Genomic DNA, 19,783 nt, shown 5'->3' with positions numbered 1-19,783 from the left:
CGTGAGAGCTGCACCTGTCCTGCAGTCCCGGGAGGTGGCAGAGGGGCTGTGGGTGACTGTGGACATGGCCTCCTGCGGGGCATGGGCCCGTGATGGTGCACCATGAAGAGCCCGCAGCCCGCCGAGAACCTACTGGGGATTTTACTTTCCACGAGCGGCAGGATATCTTGTTAAACCCAGTTGTTGGGGGTAAGGATGGCTTTCTTGTGACAAACCAGGACTTCTTCAGGTGACGATAAAGAAAGAGACTTCACAGAAGGAAAAGCCCATGAGGAGACATTTACTGCGTGTTCACGGGGACGCCCATGAGAACCACCCCTTCGTTATGACCAGCACACGGACTGTCCTCCCCGGAGTGCTGTGTCAGATCCTGGGGCGGGCACTGACCGTCCTCTCCCGCTGAGCCTCTGAGTAGGGCTGCGGGCATGTCTCCCAAACTAGCTCATCTTTGGGAGCTTGGGAGGTGGCTGTGCTGGGGGCAGGAAGGGGTTGGGCAGTGTGGAGGTGCCAAATCGGGTGAGGGCAGGTTGATTAACCCTACATTTCTACATAGCCAGCAGTCACTCGCCCCTCAGTACGTCTCAGGCAGCCGGGCCCTGAGCTAGCCAGATGGAGGTCCCCGGAAGGGGCACCCCAATTCCCACTGGCCCTTGGCTGGGCCTCTGCTGGCCTCCACATCCTGCTGTCTCCAGCTATGTGGCCTGAGTCGTCTCAGTGCTGACGACCACAGGGGACTTCCTTTACAGAAATCTGAACCCACCAGCTTGGAGGACGGGATGCTGTCTTCCTCCATCTACTCTCCAAGTAAAGCTTTATGGGGTGAGAATCAAATCACCAGAAGAAACCAGTTCAACAGAGGGAAACCGCACCACCACCACCACCCATGACAAAGTCACATTCCAGGCACGTCCTGGGTCAGGAGGTGCTCTGGCTGCTCCAGCGTGCCCCTGGCCTCAGGTGACCGGAGCGGCTGTTCAGACTGAGGACCCGAGGTCATGCAGGCCATCCCGAGTGTTAAAAACGTTTCTGATTATCGTCTACAAGACAGGCCACAGAGGCAGGTCTTTTAGAAACAGCTGCTCTGTCATGGGACTAAGGTGCTATGCGACAGGGTCCTCCAGAGTCTGGCCTTCCAGAAGTCCCCATGACCCCGCCCGGCCCCACCTGACCCGGAATCCCAGGGGGCCCCAGGCCCTAGGTCCGGATGCCTGCAAGCTGCCCGTCCTGTCTGGAAGCTGGGGATGGCGGCCCTGCTGGCGCATCAGCCACCCCAGGGAGCTGGAGCGGAGTGGGAGCAGGGAGTCCTCGGGGCTCGGGCTCCTATGTGTCCCCCTGTGTGTCCTGCGTCTGCATGTGGGAGTCCCCGGGACCCGTGGAGGGCTCGGGTGGGGAGGACAGGCAGCAGGCGCGGCCCAGAGCTTTGGCCTTTCCTGATTCCAAGGGCAGCGTCTCCGGAATTTCTCCTGCTGCCTGCACGTTTCCACGGGCCCCCGTGCCTTGCAAAATGTGTCACGGACATGTTGCTGAATTTCCGCAGCTGCCTGGTATGGCTGCCATTACTCTACTTTACTGTGAAAACGGGACCCAGAGACGTTGGGAGGCCTGGCAGGGACACAAGGATGGGGCTGGATGGGGCAGAGCGCTGAGCCTCCCCGTCTCCCAGCCCAGCCAGACACCGCTGACCCGGGGGAGATGGACTGTGCTGGCGTCAGGCCGAAGCACAGAGGGGAGGACCAGCGGGCTGGGAAGGAAGCGGCCAGAGGTGAACCGTGTCCTGATTCACCCCTAACTTGCCGAGCACTCTGTCCACAGCTCCGTGCTTGGAGACAGTGGCCTGGCTGTTGGAGTTTGTCCGCTTTGGGTTTTTGCTTTAGGAAAAGGAAGTGCCAAAGAGGGGGTTTGTACCAGGTCACAGATTCGCAAGCAGGTGCCTTCAATCATGCTTGGTGCTAGGGAGTGTGCGGGACTCCGGCCCCCTGCCCTGCCGAGCTGAGCAGGAGTTGGACACGTCTGGGGACTCGTTGTTTGCCCAGAACCTAGACATCGTCACCCATTTCCACCCAGTCTGTCTCCGTGTTGGCCTGAGGCTTGGGACCCCTAAGCTGTGAGGCTGAGAGCCCCAGCGGCACCGTGAGGCCCAGAGGCCCAGATTCAGAACTGATCCTCCCGAGAAAACCCAGCGGGGAAAGAGGCGCACGGTGCTGCTGCTGCCTTCCCCGGGTTTCGGGGTGGCGCCCTCGCCTCCCCCGGGGATCCCCCATCCGATGAGAGGTGGACAGTGAATGGCAGTTTTTCTGTCTGTGGTTTGCCGAAGAGCCCATCCAGACCCTCTGGGAAGCCCCACTTGAGGAAGTCTCCCTGGGATGGGGCGCCCTCCCTCTGTCCCCCCACCTCTCCCCTCTCTCCTCTCTCTTCCTCATTCCTCTCCCCTCCTACCCCTCCTTCCTCCTTCCTGACCCCAGGGGCACCACCTGCCCCTGGGCAACTCCTCTCCAACACCTTCTTTCTGCCAAAGGGAAACAAACACAGAAACCTTACCCCGGTGTGGTGGTGGTAGGAGGTGGGGTGGTGAGGAGGTAATGAGGTTTAGATGAGGGCAGGAGGGTGGGACCCGCACGACGGGGGTTAGCGCCCTTAGAAGAGAGCGTGCCCCCCACCCCCACCACGCCGTGAGGTCATGGCTGCCGGCAGTGCCTGTGGACCGGGAAGGGAGCTCTCACCAGGAACCGACCGCCCGGCGTCTCCTTCCCAGGCTCCCAGTCTTCAGAACTGGGAGAAGCTGCTGTCGTTGAAGCCGCAGCCCGTGGTAAGTTGTTCTGGAAACCTGAGCCGACTAAGACACCCCCAAAAGAGAGCAAGCAGAGGCCGCTGGCTCGGAGCTGGCTGGAGCCGGGGCTCAGCCGCCGTCACGCGCTCGGTGGGGACGCAGACACAGGCGCAGGCGGGGCAGCCTCACGGCGGGAGGTGGGGGGGGGTCAGCGTCCCTCGCGGGGGGGCTGTGGGTGCGGGAATGCCCGGGGCGGCTGACTGGAAGCAGGAGCCTCCAGGACTGGCCGGGGGAGTGGATTTGGCTCTCCCTGTTGGCCCTAAATTGGAGGTGGGGGCCGCTGGGGCCGCCGGCCGTTGCTGATCGCGCCTGGGCCATTGGGGCTGATGGCTGCGGGCTGAGGGCCAGAGTCCTGTGTTTATATATGATCTGGACATTCCCGTCTGCATATCAGGCTCTCACCAGGCTTCCCGGGCCCTCCGGTGATAATCGTAAGATCTCACACCGTGTGCTGATGAAGGAGGCCAAGGGAGCCTCTGCAATGCCCATCCAGTCTCTCTGTGACACTGGGATTTTAACAGGGGCTTCCGGAAGGCAGTCAACCCATCACGAAATCATTCTGGGACCGCTAGGTCAGGTGGGAGAGGAAGGGGTGTGTGTCCAGGGCAGTGGGGAGAGAGCCCCCACACTCACACCTCTGAGGATGTGGCAGCCCATGCCCCAGAGGAGTCCCCAGTACAGGGTGGTTTTTCTAGAATTTTCTAGTGGGCAATATTATAGTCTCAACTGAGAGCCATTTTGCTCTTAGCGTTAGGGAATATCTGTCTTTTCCCTAAAACCTGAAGAGACACAACTGAAACTCATTTTCTCGGGTTGGCTTGGGACTGCCATCTGTCTGGTCGGTCCGTCCTGTCCTTCTTGCTGCCGACACCCTGCGGCCACAGACCCACTTCCCATTTGCTGCACACCAGGAGGCTCCTGAGGACGGCATCCGTCTTGGGCAGGGCTCCATAAGCACCTTAAGAAAGGTCAAGCTTTGCACACTTTCTAAGGAGGGGTGGTGGAGGGTAAGCAAGAAAAGAGCTGTCCGCGTGGTAAAATAATGTTTTATTCCATGGATGAACAAATGCTACCATGCCACATTCTCACTCCCCCCTGCCAGCTCTCGCAGCCGAAGCTGGCCTCCCCTGTCAGACCTCGTGGCTCTGCAGTCGGTCAAGCCCACTGACACCGCAGAAGCACGGTCACGTGGCATTCCCAGTGGGTCCTGCTGCTCGGGCCTGGGTCCTCGTCACACACGGTGCCCTCGGCCAGACAAATCCATGGTGGCGACCTTCCAACTGTGCTCACCCCAACGGACATCCAAAACTTCCGTGGCAGAAACCCAAAGCCCCGAACACCAAAAGCCACACGGACCGATGTTCTCTGCTGACGGGATGTCGAGGACCCCCCCTCCCCCGGCAGGACCAGAAGCTGGAGACGTCGGTGCTGCCATTCTGGCTGTTGACAGGCTCCGGAGCAAACCAGAGTGAGGGATAAGGTTTCGAACTAGCACTTGTGGGGAGCGCCGGTCAGCCACCGATCGGCATGCAGGCGACACGGTGAGAGCCGGTGGAGGGGCGGCGCCGTTCCTGTCTTTATGTACAACGAGACGGGATATACACTTGGGGGGGGCCGCTGAACCTGGGTCAGGGGACCTCCTACATGTCGACAGGCTGTCCACACACGGAGGCGAGGGCACCGAGTGGTCCCCAGGGCAGGAGGTGACGACACACACCCACGTATCCCCCCGCCCCCGGAGGACACGCCTGTCCCCTGCACAGGTGACAGACCCAGGGGCGGAGTCCACCCTTTGTCTTTTCTTGTTCTTTTTTTTTTAACCAAAGGCCATCTGAAAAGCCTCGACAACTCATCAAGGGGGAAAGGGATGGGCTTCAAGACACATGGAAATCGTGTGACTCTAAGCCAAATCCTAATGCAGCTTTGGGGGAAAGAAGTTTTATTTACGACTTTTCTTTCTTTCTTTCTTTCTTTTTTAGTGAATGGTATTGGATGTCTTTTTTCCCCTCAGTTTCTTTTTTCTTTTAGAAATTTCTCCACGAAGTCTCAAGACAGTCTCGAGGAGACAGCAGTTAGTTACTTCTGATCTGTTTCTTTATCCAGATGAGCGCAAAGCCTACACATGGACTGAAGAACACAAAGCCAAACAAAGAAAAGAAAACGAAACAAAAAAGGAAAAAAAAAAGAAAGAAAAAAGAAAGCAAGAAAGAACGAAGAGAAAAGGAAGAAAGCAAGAAAGCAAGCGAGCACAGCAGAACAACCCCAGGACCGGAGACAGTGTCAGGTATAAACCATAGAAAAATACGAATTAATTCCATAAGGTTAACCACTAGCATTAGCTACAGTAACACTGTGTGCAGCCCCTTAAAATACCGGGTCTCCTAATTACAGGAAGGAGCAAAGCCAATCTATGGACAAGTACGGTTACGGTCATTGTGCTATAGTGTGTCCGTGGCGCGGTGACAGGGGGCGGGAGGGGAGCTGCGGACAGGGGCGCGGCTGGCGAGCAAGGGCGGGTCTGCGCGCTCCTGCTTCTCAGCGGGGACTGGAGCGCCGGTTTCTTCTCTGCTGTCCATCCTTGGCTCTGTTCCCTGGGGAGAGGCCGTGGGATGCACCGGTCACTCTGGGGCCGGGAGGAGGCGAGGCTGTGGTTCCAGGCGCGGGGGAGTCTTCGTGAGCGGTGACATGTCTCGGCCTGGGAAGGAGCCGGTTTCCGGAGCAAAAGTGCCTTTGGGACGCAAGACACACATGCTGTGGGAAGTCACACTTCTTGCCCCGGCCCCGCCCCTGCGGACGAGGGAGGCGGGGTCCCCGCTGTACACTGTCAGGAGGAGCTCCCCCACCCGCAGCGCTCGGGGCTGGCTCCAGGTCAGTCCTCCTCCTCCTCCTCCTCTTTCGCGGTGGCCGCGGGCGGCTTGTCCTGAATCCGGAAGCATTCCACGAAGAAGCCGATGATGGATCGGTACAGGTGCTGGTGCAGGGAGGCACTGTGGAAGTAATGGCTTTCGTCCGGGTAGATCTGCGGGGAAGGCGGGGAGACGTTATGCCAGCGGTGGCCCCCGGGGGCCTGGGGACACGTGGGGGATGCGAACCCAGCACCGCCCAGACACCACGCACGCAGGGCTCCGTTTCAGCCGGCGAATCGGATTTCCCAAGCTGCTCCTCCTCTGGGAGGCTCCGCCGGGCACGGTGGGCTCTCAGGGAATCCGCGGGCTAAATTAGGACACGTTTTGTTCAACAGACACCGTCCCAGTCTGGATCTGCTGGTTCGGGTTGGGTACACACCCCGGGACCACAGGGGCTCTGGCCCAGGTCTCCAGGCACCAGGCTTCCCAAAGACGTGGGAAGAATTCTGGGCTGTCTCTACAACCCTCACCTGTCTTAGGCTTACCCTGGGGCCGTGGGCAGGGAACTTTCCTGAGCCTCAGTTCCCAGCTGTGCCAAGTGGAGATGGTCATCGTCACAGAACCCAGCTCAAAAAGTTTTGTGAGGATTCCACGCTTAAAGACCAGACCGCAGGGACCCAGTGTAATGACACCCCCTGTCCCCTAGGGGTGCTGCAGCGTTTCCACACAAAGGTACCCATTCCAGCAGGGACTCAAAGCCAAGTCTAACTGATGGGGAAGCCCACGCGCTTTCCATGACGCCAGGCTGCCCCCAGCGTTTGTAATCCTGCCTTCCTCCATGTCTCTGGAGTATTTTAGAGTACTTATAAATGATGCAATGGAGCTCTTACACAGACTTTAAAATGTCTGTAGTATAAAAAGACCCAAGGAAGGGTGTACATCTCTCCCGCTCTTGGTCCCCATGCCCTATGCCCTTCCCTGGAGTCGGCCACAGCTACCAACTCGCTGTGTGTCTGTGCAGACATGAGCCGTGCCTGCAGGCATGGCACTGGGCTGGGGTCCCTTTTATGGTCTCAAGTGTGGTCTACAATGCATCTTGCTCAAAACCTTGCTGATTTAGCTTGGTCTATGCCGTGGGGAGTGACCCACATTAGCACATGGAGACTCACCCTTCAACCTTCCACAGCTGTATTATTACGTGTCTAGAATTATTTAATAATACCGTAGCGACTCTCAACCTTACCATGATCTGAACACTTTCAGGAGCAAACTCAAAGCTAACACTAACCACGTCCTTCCTTTCCCCATTCATCAACACTCAGGCCAAACCCTTCCCTGCAGGAAGCTCCCCTTGCCTGCCCAGCCATCATGTGACCCTCCAAAGCAGTGGCGTGGCAAGGCCAGGGGCTCAGGACAGAAGGCAGGCAGCTATCCGTGCCAGGGTGTACCTAGTGGGCGAAATTTCCCATTTATCTCTAGACCTGAAAAGGCCATCGGGGTAAGATGTGTTTTCCCAAGGGAACCCATGGTCAGGAAGGAAACGGAAGATGATTCTAGAAGCAGCACAGTGCGTGGCTGGAAGGAGCCCAGATGTGAGCAGCTGGGTCAGTATTTGATGCCAGCGAAAACAAGCCTGTGAGTTTGTTTCGTGGAAGGGCAGCCCTCTAATGGCTGCTCAGCCACAGAAGATTCTGGAACATTCTTCCAGAATTCAGTGAACGTGTGTTGCTGTCTAGAGGGAGGCTGGTGGAGAAGGCTCAGGACCAGCACATGTAAAGCCCCCACCTCTCCAGGAGGCTGCTTGCATGTGTGCTGGTCAACAGCCCCCTCTTCACCTGCCAGGGCCACCTCCAGCCTCACTGTAGTGGTGTGTGGCCATTTTGGCCTCACTCATTGCCCAGAGGTGGGGGGAGGCAGTGCAGTTCTAACCGGCCTTGCACATGGCTCAAGGGCAGGATGGAGCCATCATCACCAATTACTAGAGAAGATAAGCACGCGCTAATTCGTCTGCCCGACGCGCCCTGCCCGCCTAGGACCACTGTGATGCGGGTGTCTGCAGGAATGGGACTAACTGGACACCCGTCGGTTCCTTTTCCACGGAAGGAGCGTGTCTCTCCGAGTGCGGAGCGGAGACATGCAAATGCCGTACCTGTAAGCTGTAATTAGCCTTCCCCTTAATCAGCTGCGTAATGAGTTCTGCCGTGTGCTGGAAATGGATTTTTTCTGTTAAAAAAGAGAGAGAGAGAGAGAGGAAAGGCCCGGTTAGCCCCTAACAGCATGACGGCGATGCTGAGATGCGGCGTCCTTGGCCCTTACCGTCCGCGGTTGCGTGAATGATCAGAAACTGCTGTCCTTCCAGGGCCGGCACGCGGTGCGCCACCTTGGTCATCTGCACACGCGGGGGCAAGGCGACAGAGTTAGTGGGCCCTGCTGCTGGCCAGAGGCTCCTCCTGGACCCCTGACTGAGAAGGTAGCCGGGGGCCCGGGGGCCAGTCTCGGGAGGACTGGGGGCTTTCGGGTGCCCTGCGGAGGTGCCCGTGTGGAGGAGGAAAGGGTGAGAGGGAAGGGGGCATGGGAGCGGTTTCACCCACTGCGGGTGGCCTCTGAGGGCCCTCATTTCCGCCAGTGCCACTGGGGGAGGACACCTGGCCAGACAGTCTGTGCACGGATCTCGGCTCTGAAACCAGGCCATCCCCCATCCCCGGTGGCAGAAGTGTGGCCACCACCTGCCACCAAGAAGCACCGCACGTGACACCCGCACTGGCCGCTCTGTGGCCATGAAGGAGCAGGTGGCATCAGGGGACTTTCTGTTGCCCAACCGATGGCCTATTTTACCAAAAATGGAGCCAGCCTTGGGGAAGGGGACCAGCAGTCATCTGTGCCCAACGAATGTGGACCCTGGGACAGACCCTCTGGCCGTTGGAAGACTTCCCTAACTCCGTCCTCGCCCCTCGGGTGCCAGAGAGGGAAACCGCACGGACCTGGGGGAGGCCCTGGTCCCCTCGGCTCACAGCCTGGAGTAGGGTCTTCTCAGAGTGAGTCTGGTGGGGGAGACAGAGGACACAGTGGGCCCAGGGAGGCAGTGTGGGTCCCAGAGCTGGGCAAGGGGCCAGAGGGACGGGACCGATCTCACCCAATTCCCTATCCTGCCAGACGGCCGGGGCACCCACACATACCTCGTACGCCCTGTTGTCAAGTCCATGCAGACCCAAGTACCTCTCGGAAAATGCAGACGCTGGACACAGGCAGAGGAAGGCAGGTTACCCAGGGCGAGGCCGCGCAAAGCCCCAGATGCAGGGGCACCCCCTTGCAGGGCAGATGTCTGCTTCTAAGACACCCCTCAACCTGCAGGTCTTTGCCCGGGGAAGCAGACAGCACCGTGCTAGCGTTCGAACACGCTAGAGTTGGTGGTCGGGTTTAAGCAACAGACCAAACCTTGATCAACGAAACCATTCATCTGAAGCCTCAATAAAGAGGGTAAGAGCTCCCCCCGCCGCCCGTCCTTTGTTTTCAACATGTAGGAAAGACAAATCCTAAAGAGCAGATTTTCATCTGGATTTGCCTTTTTTTTTTTTCTTTTTTAAGACGAGACATGTCCCATTCTAACTGAGTCCCTGGCTCCGGGTCCAGGTTCTGGGTGAGGAGCGGGTATCCACCTAGTCAGGACAGTCGGGATGGAAGGAGTTCCAGAAGCTTCTGCATTCTGGAGTAAGGGGAGGAGACCGTGCAGGACCCCTGCCTGGAGCACTGGGACCAATCAAGGTCCAGATGGTGCATTCACGTGCACTCAAATCAAGCACATTTGAAATAGCATGATTAAGAACTTTAAGGGGCACCTGGGTGGCTCAGTGGGTTAAGCCTCTGCCTTCGGCTCAGGTCATGGTCTCAGGGCCCTGGATCGAGCCCCACATCGGGCTCTCTGCTCGGCAGGGAGCCTGCTCCCCGGCCCCTGCCTGCCTCTCTGCCTACTTGTGCTCTCTCTCTCTCTCTGTCAAATAAATAAATAAAATATTAAAAAAAAAAAACCTTTAAGTCTCACTGAATTTAAAAAAGACAAAATGGCCTACATATCTTCCCGTGGGAAAATTAATTTTAAATTACGAAAACGTTGAACGAGAGGAGTTCTCACAGGACTAAGGTGACGTGCGCGCTAGAGCTTGGGGAACATCAGCGCGTCTTTTGTGAGCTCCGGCTGCAGGAGGCGGGGGCTGGGGCCGCCGGACCCTGTGGCGCCCAAGGTGCCGAGCTGGGGTCCGGGGGTGGGTGTGGCCAGGGTCCTGGTACCCTTGGCAGAGCAGCGACAAGGAGCCCTCTCCATTTCCCGTTAATCGGGCTGCTTTGTGCAGTGTAGCTGGGGTTCACGGCCCGGCCTCCCCACAGCCTAGGCCTGTGAGCCAGCTCTCAAAGCCCATAAGGAATACCTCGCCACGTGTTTTTAAAAAAAGCATGAAAAAATAAAAATAAAAATAAAAAATAAAAAAGGACGAACGTCACCAAAGCATCCAAAGGAGAGAAAAGGGGCCGGCTGACCAGGAGAGTGTGGGAAGCCTCGAATCCCAAAACTGAGCCCAAAGAGCCACGGTGGTGCCTGGCAGAGGTCCGGTTCCCATACGTGGGAGGCCTGCCCAGTGTCCGGTCGCCCAGTCTGCCATCCTGACGCCCCATCCCAGGCCTCTGCCTCCTGCCTGTTCGCCAGGCAAGGTGCTGGCCACGTGCCACCGGCACCCCGGGAGGAGGCTGAGTACAGCTTAGCTGCCAGGCCTCCACCGGGTCGCCACCAGGCGGCCGTCCCCTCAGCCACCCCCCCCCACAGCCCTCCTCAGGGAATCCCTGCCCAAACAGGCCCCAGGCCCCCAGACACAGAGCGCGAGCAGTGCTCCTGCCCCAATTCTGGCGACAGAGGGGCCCCCGTGGGACAGCAGCTAGGGCCTTCCAGCCAGCACGCCCGCAAGGCTGCCGCTCCAGCAGGGGCCCCCCAGGCCAGGGTCTAGCTCCGGGTCTCCTGTGTCGGGAAGGGGACACACAGGCATCGGTGGGTTGACCACTTCCATCTAACTAGTGACCTGAAGCCCTCCCTCCCCTGCCTGGCTTCTCTCCGGGTCACTCGTTAGCCGCCCGGCCCCTGGTGGCCTCCCCTTGGTGACGGGTGTACGGAGCGGGGGCAGCAGGTGGGAGCACGGTGAGAGGGGAGCACGGGGCCGGGTCGGTGACCTCACGACCCTTACCGTAGAGCTTGAAGTCCGTGATTGGAGAGAGAGCAGAGCCACAGGTGAACACCTGAGCCTGGTTTTCCCCCTTCGCAGGGAGGATGTAGGTGCTCAGATACCCGCCGTAGTCCTGGGACAGAGAAAGGGGGTGAGTGGGTGGAACGTCAGTGACGCTCGTGAGAACCGCGCAGATGTGAGGTCAGCAACTCGGCACCGCCATCGCGTCATTTCTGTTAGAGAGGAAAGAGGATGAAAGGCAAACTCCACCCCAACTAGATACACAGGATGCATGGCCTCCCCTCTCGGGGTCCCATGTCAGGCAATGTAGAGATGACGGGAGGGCAGCCGTGGTGGGGGGCCGGGACGGGCTGTGCGCGTCGAGTCACATCGAGCCCTTCCAAGTCATCCTTTCCTTGTGGTGTGTGTGCTGCCTTTCCGTCTCCAGCAAAGCCAAGCCCCTCAAAGTGATGCAGGGCCGGTGAGGAGCCTGTGCCAGAGGGCCCAGGTACCCGTCTGCCAGGATGCCCACGTCAGTGTGTGCGGAGATAGGCGTCCACGCGGGCGTGGGACACGGCAGCTCCTTTAAGTCCTATAGTGCCCTGAGCTCGGGGCTGACAAGCAAGACCCCTGCTTCACCCGGGCCGTCCAGAGAGGGCATGGCCTGACCAGTGATCTGCCATGGGCGCCTCTGAAGCCGCGTGGCTCAGGTGTGTCCCCTCCCCCGACACGGATGGGAAGCTGTGATGAGCAAATGTGGGAAGGGGCAGGAGCAGAGCCGCAAGGGAACCAGGTGTGTTCTCCTGGGGGCCTGGGGCTGTTGAAGATGCTGTGTGTGTGCATGGGCGTGTGTACTGGTGTGCGTGTGCATGTGCATGTGTGTGCTCGTGTGTGTGGGACTGTGTGTGCTTGTGCATGTTTGTGTGTTCACAGGTATGTGTGCACGTGTGTATGCTGGGGTGTGTGTGCATGTGTGTGTGTTGGGGCATATGAGTGTGTGCACGTGTGCATACGCAGGGTGTGTGCATGTGCTGGGGTGTGTGTGTACATATGTGTAATGGGAGTATGTGTGCATAAGTGTATGCATGGGAGTGTGTGTGTGTACTGGGGTGTGTGTATGGGTGTGTGCTGGGGCATGTGCGTGCATGTGTGTGTATGCGAGTGTATGTGCATGAGTGTGTATGCTTGTGTGTGTACCGGGGTGTGTGTGCATGTACACATGTAGGGTGTGTGTGCACGTGTGTGGGGAGTGTGTGTTGCATGTGTGCATGTGCATTTATGTGTGTGCTGGGTGTGTGTGCTGGGGCTTGTGCATGCCTATGTGTGTATGGGAATGTGTGCGTGCATGCGTGTGTGTGGTGTGTGTGTGCTGGGTGTGTACATGCATGTGCGTGGTGTGTGCCTGTGTGTGCTGGGTGTGCGTGTGCATGCGTGTCTGCTGGGGTTGGAGGGTCGAGTGTGCAGAAGCCACAGGCCTGACGGAGACGACGGGGCAGGCCCTGCCGCGCCAGCCTCACTGCAGAGCGGACCCTTCAGACTGCGTGCTAGTTCATCACCCTCTCATACCGTTCCTTCCACAGAATGGGGATATCTTGTCTTAATGACAATAAAAGCATCTTTTTAGTTTCTAGTTTATGATTTTCATTGTCAACAGAATCGGTAAGTCCTCACATGTCATCCCACCACTCGTTTTCAAAAAAACGTGGACTGACGACCCCGCGCGCCGGTGGGGATGGGGAGCACCAGGACCCCTCACTCCCAGCTGGTGTGGACGCCGAAGGGGCAGCCCCGTCGAAGACAGTGTGGCGGTTTCTTACAAAACGGGACGTACTCTACCATGTGACCCAGCAACCACCCTCCTCGGCATTTACTCAAAGAAGCTGAAAACTTACACGCACACAAAAACCTGTGCCTGGAGGGCCACACCAGTTCTACTCACAAATGCCCGAACCCGGGAGTAGCTGAGTGTCCACACAGGCGCTGTTCCTGGCACGTTATTCTGTGCTGAGAAGTGACGAGAGCTCGAGCCACGAGACCCGGGACGTAAGCTACCAGGTGAGAGAGGCTGGTCTGGAAAGGCTACGTGTGCGTTTGAGGAGGAGCGAGCACTGACCAGAGACGGGCCTGGGCCGAGGGTCCCTGCCTTGGCCTGGCCCGGCCATCCACCCGTCCCGTGTGGGTACAGCGGGGTGACAAACACTGACACCCAAAGTCACACTTACGAATGATCCCAGTGGCTCCGAGCCCCTCACAGGCACTAACTGGTCCCCGCCAGCAGGGACAGAGCCTCTAGGACTCTGCGCCCACGCTCTGGTCTGTCCCTGAGCCTGAGAGAGAAGCCATCGGGCCCTTCCCTCTGCTGCTTCACCTCCGGAGGGACCCCAGGAGGCCATCTGGGGTCACCACGTCCCAAACGTATGCTGCCCTCTGAGAACGCTGGGCAATGACTTAAGAGGTTCCAGGGGCGATGACTTAAGAGGTCGTCTCCGGATTCCGTCTTCAAGCCTCCACCCACCATGATGTCACTGCAAGGTGACCTGTGCTCCGGTCGCGCTCCTGGAGGGAAGCCGGGTCTGTGCCCGTCCCTCTGTGCCTCACTCCCTTGCGATCAAGAGGCACGGATTCAGGCTAAGAATGGGGGTGAGGGGTGTGTGCCCAGCTGACACCAGCTGCCCCCACGGGCCTGACTTGCAGCCCTGGGCCTACAGCCCATGGCCGTGGGCAGCCCTGCGGAACAGGAACCGCCTCCTTCCCTCCTTCCGGGTCGGCAAACCTACAAATTAATGTGGTCCCTGCTCATGGAGATACACAGAAATAAAGACCCCTGCCCGCCCTGCTTCCCAGGGTACCACACCAGGTGCCGCGGCTTCCGTAAGAAAGGGGTTAGGGACCTAATGAAGTGCTCTCACGGGATCTGGCTTCTCATTCTTCCCTTGCACAGACGGAGACAGAAACTCTGAGACCTGAGCCGGTCGAGGGAGCCCTGCTGGGATCTGTCCGCGTCTGGCCTCATGCTTTCAGCAGAGCCGTAGGCTCTCACGGCAGGAGACCAGAGACCTTCCGGACAAGCCCCGTCAGGGCTGGGTGAGGGGGTGGGCAGGGCTCTCGGGTGGGGGCGGGGATGGGGGCGCCCCGACCAAGCTCGGCGCGGGCTCACCTTCCCGAACACGGCCACGCGCGTCTTGTCAATGTACTGCTCCTTCAGCATCATCCTGCAAGGCCAACGGAGAGAGGGGAGAGTGAGCGCACCCCATGTTTATGGTCTTTCCTAGCGCACGGACACGGGCAGTAAGTCCACACTGAAGGCCTCAAAGAGCCCAGGCGAGAACGGTCTGGGTCCCTCCGACTTGCCGACCCAAAGCCGGGAATGCAAAGCAGCCCAGACCGTTCTGGAGACCAGGCGCTGTGAGGTCCCTGTCCTCGGCTACCATCTGCTCCTCACTTGGACCGTGGGACTCCCAACCGCCCCACACTCTGGGAGGGTCCTCCGGGATCTGGAGAGCAGACCCTGGCTCTGAGCTAAAGGGCTTGGAGTCAGGCGCCGGGCTCTCACCGCACCTGCCAGGTCCTCTGTCCCCAACTCCAGTGGGGGGCCCCTGCCTCGTGCTTCCTGCCTTGGACACTAGCAGCTCAATGGCCCTGCCGGTGCTGCTGGCAGATGACCAGCTGCTTCCTGGGTCTCTGCAAGTTGCTTCCCTTCATGTGTGCGCCCTCCCCTACCCCATACAGCCCCGTCCCCCCATTCCTGCACGCTGCTGATCATCCCCTTGCTTGTCTTCTGGGTTGTGCTGGTTGGCTGGAGCCGTCCCATCCCTGACAACTGCCCACCTAGGCCAGAGCTGAGCCGAACGCTCTGGGTGCCATGTCCTCAGAGCCAACATGCGAAGGACCAGCCCTCCTCCCCAGCTTGGAGCAACGCTGTCCCCGACTTTCCTGATGGAGGAAGGTCGTGAAAGAATGTCAGAAGTTGGGCCTAGAGGCCGCCAGCCCCACAGAAGTGGGAAAGAGAAGGAGGTTGGAATCGGCAGATCACGAGAAGATTCTGTGCTTGAGCAGAAGTGCTCACAGGAGCACGAGCGAGATTCGGGAACAAGTGGGAGATACCACGAGTAGGTCCAGAGAAAGATTCTCAAGAGAAAGACAGAGCAACACTTCCAGAACTAAAAAATGCTGACAACAATGGGGCACGAGGTGGGCGACCTGCTGCGTAGTGAGCCACGTCCCCGATGGTCCTTCACCCCCAAATACTGATCTAACGAGACACGGTCGGGGTGCAGAATGGCTAAGTCCTCACCTGCCCCGCCAGACAGCATGAGATGGGAGCTCATGCTGCAATGACAACTGTGCTCTGGGCCACGGAGGGCTGGGTGTGGTGGCCTCTGCCCGACAGGCCTGGTGGGAGGGAGCAGGAGTAGAGCAAGGGACTCTGTTGTTGATTTCAACAGTGGTTATGGGTTAAACTCCGAAAATTACGGTCAAGTCCCAACCCCTAAAACCTCAGAGTGAAATCTCAGAGTGTTTGGAAATAAGGCCATCAGATGTAGGTAGTTAAAAAGAGGTTAAAGTCCGTGCCCTTGATCCGGTGTGACCGGTGTCCTTAAAAGAGGACAGACCCAGAGACCCAGGAGGAGTGCCATAAAGAAGGAAGATTACAGTCACGTGTCTGCGAAGCCAAGGGACAAGGAACAAAGCCAAGGGACAGTCTGTGGGGACCACAGAGCGAGGAGTGAGGCACGTGCACCACGACGGGCTCCGTTCCGACTTGCGAAATGACTTGGATTTCCACCCTCAGCCTTCTGCCCTCCAAGTCCGCAGAACCGTGGGCCTTCGGCCACCCTTTCCTCTGGTCACCGAGTGACTCACCTCCTGACGTCAATGCCAGAAATCTCGATACTGACCCCCACTGATAAGTTACTCAGGAATCTTCCAAGGGTGGTTGTTTTTTCCAACATCAACTACTTTTGTCATCTTGTACCTGTATTTTTGCCGACAAACCAAGCAATTCCCACGTGGTGACTTGTCTTCCGGTGAACAGCGGAACCCCAAGATCAAGGAGAGCCCGATTTCATGTGCGGGGAGCACTTGGTATTGCTGGGGTGGTCTGAGGCCAGCAAGAGCCGAAGTGAGTCCATCATGTGCTTATCTTTATGGAGCACGTCCTGAGATCGGTTCCATGCTGGTCTGCAGAGGCCCCGGGGGAACAGGCCTCCAGCCCTCTAGAAGCGTGGTCTACTGAGAAGGGGGGTTAGCACGGGGACGCGGCGTGATGGGAGGCCTGCTCGCTGACTGGTGTGGCCACCGCTGAAGTGGCTGCGGGCAAGCCAGGAGCTGGTCAGCGTGGGTGAGACCGAGGTCAGGAGAACATCTCATGGGCGGCGGCACAAGGTCCTGGGTGAGCAGGGCTGTTCGTCTTCAGGTGGGGGGATAGGGTCAGAGAACCCTCCACGGTGCCTGTGCCACCTAAGCCATGCTCCCAGCCACCGAGCACAACAGAGCCCTACAGCGAGGCCTCGGTGGCCTGGCGTGGGGTCCTCCACTGGCTCTCTTGGCAATGGGCTCCCCATCACCCTGGTGGAGCCTCTCAGAACCTGGCTGCCACTGGGAGACCCCCCTTCCCACCTGGCCCTCCGTCCCCCCACCCCCGCACAGTGGCAGAGTCCCCTGTAGCCTGGTGTCACTCATGCCCTGGCATCCTTCACAGACAGCCCCCGTCCAACCCTCTGGCTAAGCCGACCCAGGCACCCTTCTTGGGGACCCAAGCTGACACAGGTGCCACGGCACCCTCGGAACGGGGGAAGCTCACAGCCCGGGCTTGATTCGGCAAGAAAGAGGAGCCAACGAGGGTGGGGGGAGAAATACAGCCAGCGCTTCTGTCCTGCTCTGTGTGATGGGGGCGGAGGGCATAGCACGGTGAGGCTGCTGACCCAGTGGGCCCCGGGACAAAGGCACAGAGGCGGAAGAAGATGGGAGAGTCACACAATGGGCTGGGGACCACCGCCAGCCGCATGGTTTCTTAAACTTCTGATAAAACTGGGTTATTTCTTTCTGAAATGAAAACACAGAGGCCCAGACCCTAAATAAAGCTTGGTCGAGTGCTCTGTGGCTTGAGACATCGGGACCTCAGCTTCCCGCATGTCTTAAGAAGGCTGTAAGGTTTTCAATGGTTTGTGTGTCTTCGTGTTTGCAAGCCTCGGTGGCCCAACTGTTGACGCTATTTACTGTCTTTCCAGAACAGGTTCTGCCTTGTTTTTTGAACAGATGGCCAGATCAACTCCTTATTTTTAGAAAACACCGTGAGTGTGAAGCAACCCTTTGCTCTCTTGTTCCCGTGCTCGGAGGGGAGCGACCAGACCCAGCCAAGGACCTGCAGGGGTGCGGGCTGCCAGTGTGCCTGAAGGACGCTGCGACCTTCCGCCCGGGCCTCTGGGGCAAGGTACTCTGTGCCCCACGCTCCACAGGGCCCATCAGAGCGGGGTGGGCGAGGAGGGGCACCGAGGGAGGAAGGCTTTGCCTCCATGTCACAGGGCAAGCCCCATAGCCGCTGATGGAAGTCCCACCCCCACATCCAAGTCCCAACAGGACCCCTGCCCTTTTCCTAAGAAGCCTTCCTTGGCAGACACTGCTGTCTGCTGACCTGGCCTCCACCTTGTCCTCCCCCTTCCACACAGAACCCTAGAGCCCTACTGTCCACCTTTCTTCCCCTGTTCCCAGCTACATGGGGGGACCCCCTAGGTCTCAGGGTGACAGCCCACACCTCTCTGGCCAGTCAGGGGTCCTGGATTCTGGACTGGTCAGGGGCATGTAGGGGGGGTTTGGTGGGTGCTTCTGGGGAAGCTCCTCCCCTCTTTTCTGGAAGTTTCTGGAAATGGCTCCCTCCCCAACCTGCCAGAGGTGAATGAAGAAGCAAGGGCTGAGGTGCTCCCGGCAGCCATCCTGTGAGCAGGAGGAGAGTCGGCTCTGGAGAAGGCCGAGAAGCCTGGCTGAGCAGAGCGACAAGAGAGCCTGGGTTTTGGGCGGTACTGCTGAACCCCGAGGCCTCCCATCACTCTGGACTTCCAGAGCCGGGATAGTTCCTTATTTCAAAAGCACGTTTGACTTTGCCTGCCTGTGTGTTAGCTCCCAGGCAAAAGCACCGTTAGGATATCCTTCTCCGACCATCGGCCCCCAGACGCTTCCCCTCCCCTGCATTTTCTGACAGGGCCCTGGGCACATCGCCTCGTCTCCTCAACCAGCTCACAGTGCCCTTGAACAGAGAGGACCGCTCCTTCGCTCACTCATTGCTTCACTCACTTACAATGACCTAACTCAGCCCACACAGCGGCCCCCGACCTTTTCAGAAACAATGTCACAAGTCAGGAAGGTGAAATGTTTCCGACGTGCAAAGCACAGAGCCACGGCAAGAGCGGGGACGGGACAGCACGCTTCCTCGCAGCCCTCCAGGGCACAAGCATTTGTCATCTGCACATCGTGTCCCACCGTGTCCACGTGCCCGGGGGCCAGCGTCCTGAGCTCCTCTTCGCGGGGAAGACGACTGTTGTCACTAGAGGCCCCGTTCCGTGGGTTCCCCAGCCCCTCCCGTCATTCCCCGGACACAAGCCTGCTGACCGGCCGAGCGGTTCGGCAACATCTCCCGGCGGCTGGGTCATGTCCACGCCGCAGTCCGCAGGCCGGTGGACCGTGAAAAGCCTCGCTGCCTGCAGAGCACGAAGGCCGGCGCCAGCCGGGAATGGGCTCTTGATGTCTTTTTTCCAGGGCGACAACGAAAGTCCGGTCGTTTTGAGCATCTGTCCCTGGTGCTCAGCCTCCTTCTCTTCCCTGCTGGTCCCTGCTCAGCGGCCAGCATGCGCGGCGACACGAGACAAGGACGGGCCATGCTTTGGGGCCGAGTGGGCTTTTCTGAGCGACCCCCTGGGTGCCAGGATCCTTTCCTCTGTCCCCCACCCCCATTTCCCGTCTTTCCTGCCTCCCCGCTCTCTCCCTTGTGATGAATGGCGAAGACGTGTGTGTGTGTGTGCCTGCGACCACGGCGTTGCGGAGCCGAGCCAGTCCCACCCACAGGCTCAGCACCTTGTTTTCGTCCACACACGAGCTCCCTGGTGGCTCGGCGGAAACTAGTATAAAAGTCTCGGGAAACGTTACTAGAAGCTTCCCCAAAGGCCGCCTTGGAATCGCCCACGGAGTGCTGTGAGCGTGAGCAGATCGCGGGGGACCCCGCGTGCCGAGCAACCCTGCGACCAGGGTCCCCCCCGCCCCTCCCCCCAGCACCCCCAGGGGTCCTCACCGCACAGCCTCCATCTGGTCCTTTTCCTCCAGGGCGCCCAGCCTCCGCCCCACCTCGTGCAGGAGCTTGGTCCCCTGGAAGCCGCTACCGCGGCCATCGCACTTGACAACCACGGCGCCATGGCCGCTCACCAGCACTGTCTCCCAGGTCACCGCGAACTTCTCGGCCACGCTCTGGCTGCCCGGGGCGCCGTCCCTGGAAGAGAACCCGCGGCCTCGGTCTGCGGCGAGTGGCCGGCCCCATGGACACCCGTGTCCCCCGGGTCCCCGTGCGGGGGCGACAGGCCGCCCGCCGCGCCTCGTCCCTGGCGACTGGCTGGCCGGGATGGGGACCTGGGTGCCACGCTGAGGCATGGGCGACGACGCTCCCAAAGTCTTCTCCCTCTTAGTCGGACCGGGACGAGTGGGGCGACGCCAGCCTCTGCGCGGCAACAGCAACGGGCGGCCGCCGCCCCGAGAGCCAGCCCGCCGACTGTGCTGGCTGGGCCCGGCCCACGGAGGTGACAGCTCCCGCTGCCCCCGCCGTCCTGGTTTTCCCCAGGGACCGAGGGCGTGAGGGCGAGGGGGCATGTTCGTGTGTGTGAGATGTGTGTGAAGTATGTGTAACTGCGTGTGACGGGTGTGCA

At 59.3% G+C, this 19,783-nt stretch overlaps 1 protein-coding gene across 1 annotated transcript in view; it reads right to left on the bottom strand.

Moving 5' to 3' along the window:
- Window positions 1-5,572: 5,572 nt before the first annotated feature.
- LOC111154410 (dipeptidyl peptidase like 6) overlaps window positions 5,573-19,783 on the bottom strand; it is a 663,711-nt gene continuing 649,500 nt past the window's right edge. The window contains exons 20-26 of the mRNA XM_022513977.1: window positions 19,159-19,353; window positions 14,035-14,089; window positions 10,899-11,010; window positions 8,850-8,908; window positions 7,990-8,062; window positions 7,823-7,896; window positions 5,573-5,846 (exon numbers count right to left, since the gene is read on the bottom strand). Of these exons, the coding sequence (XP_022369685.1) occupies window positions 5,697-5,846; window positions 7,823-7,896; window positions 7,990-8,062; window positions 8,850-8,908; window positions 10,899-11,010; window positions 14,035-14,089; window positions 19,159-19,353 (718 nt within the window). The 3' untranslated portion in view covers window positions 5,573-5,696. The remainder of the gene's footprint in view (window positions 5,847-7,822; window positions 7,897-7,989; window positions 8,063-8,849; window positions 8,909-10,898; window positions 11,011-14,034; window positions 14,090-19,158; window positions 19,354-19,783) is intronic.

This window comes from Enhydra lutris, unplaced genomic scaffold, assembly GCF_002288905.1.
Source record: "Enhydra lutris kenyoni isolate GAN:26980312 unplaced genomic scaffold, ASM228890v2 scaffoldscaffold37, whole genome shotgun sequence".
Taxonomy (NCBI): domain Eukaryota; kingdom Metazoa; phylum Chordata; class Mammalia; order Carnivora; family Mustelidae; genus Enhydra; species Enhydra lutris.
Note: the sequence above shows the minus strand (reverse complement) of the source record. Positions and strands in the feature narration are given on the sequence as shown.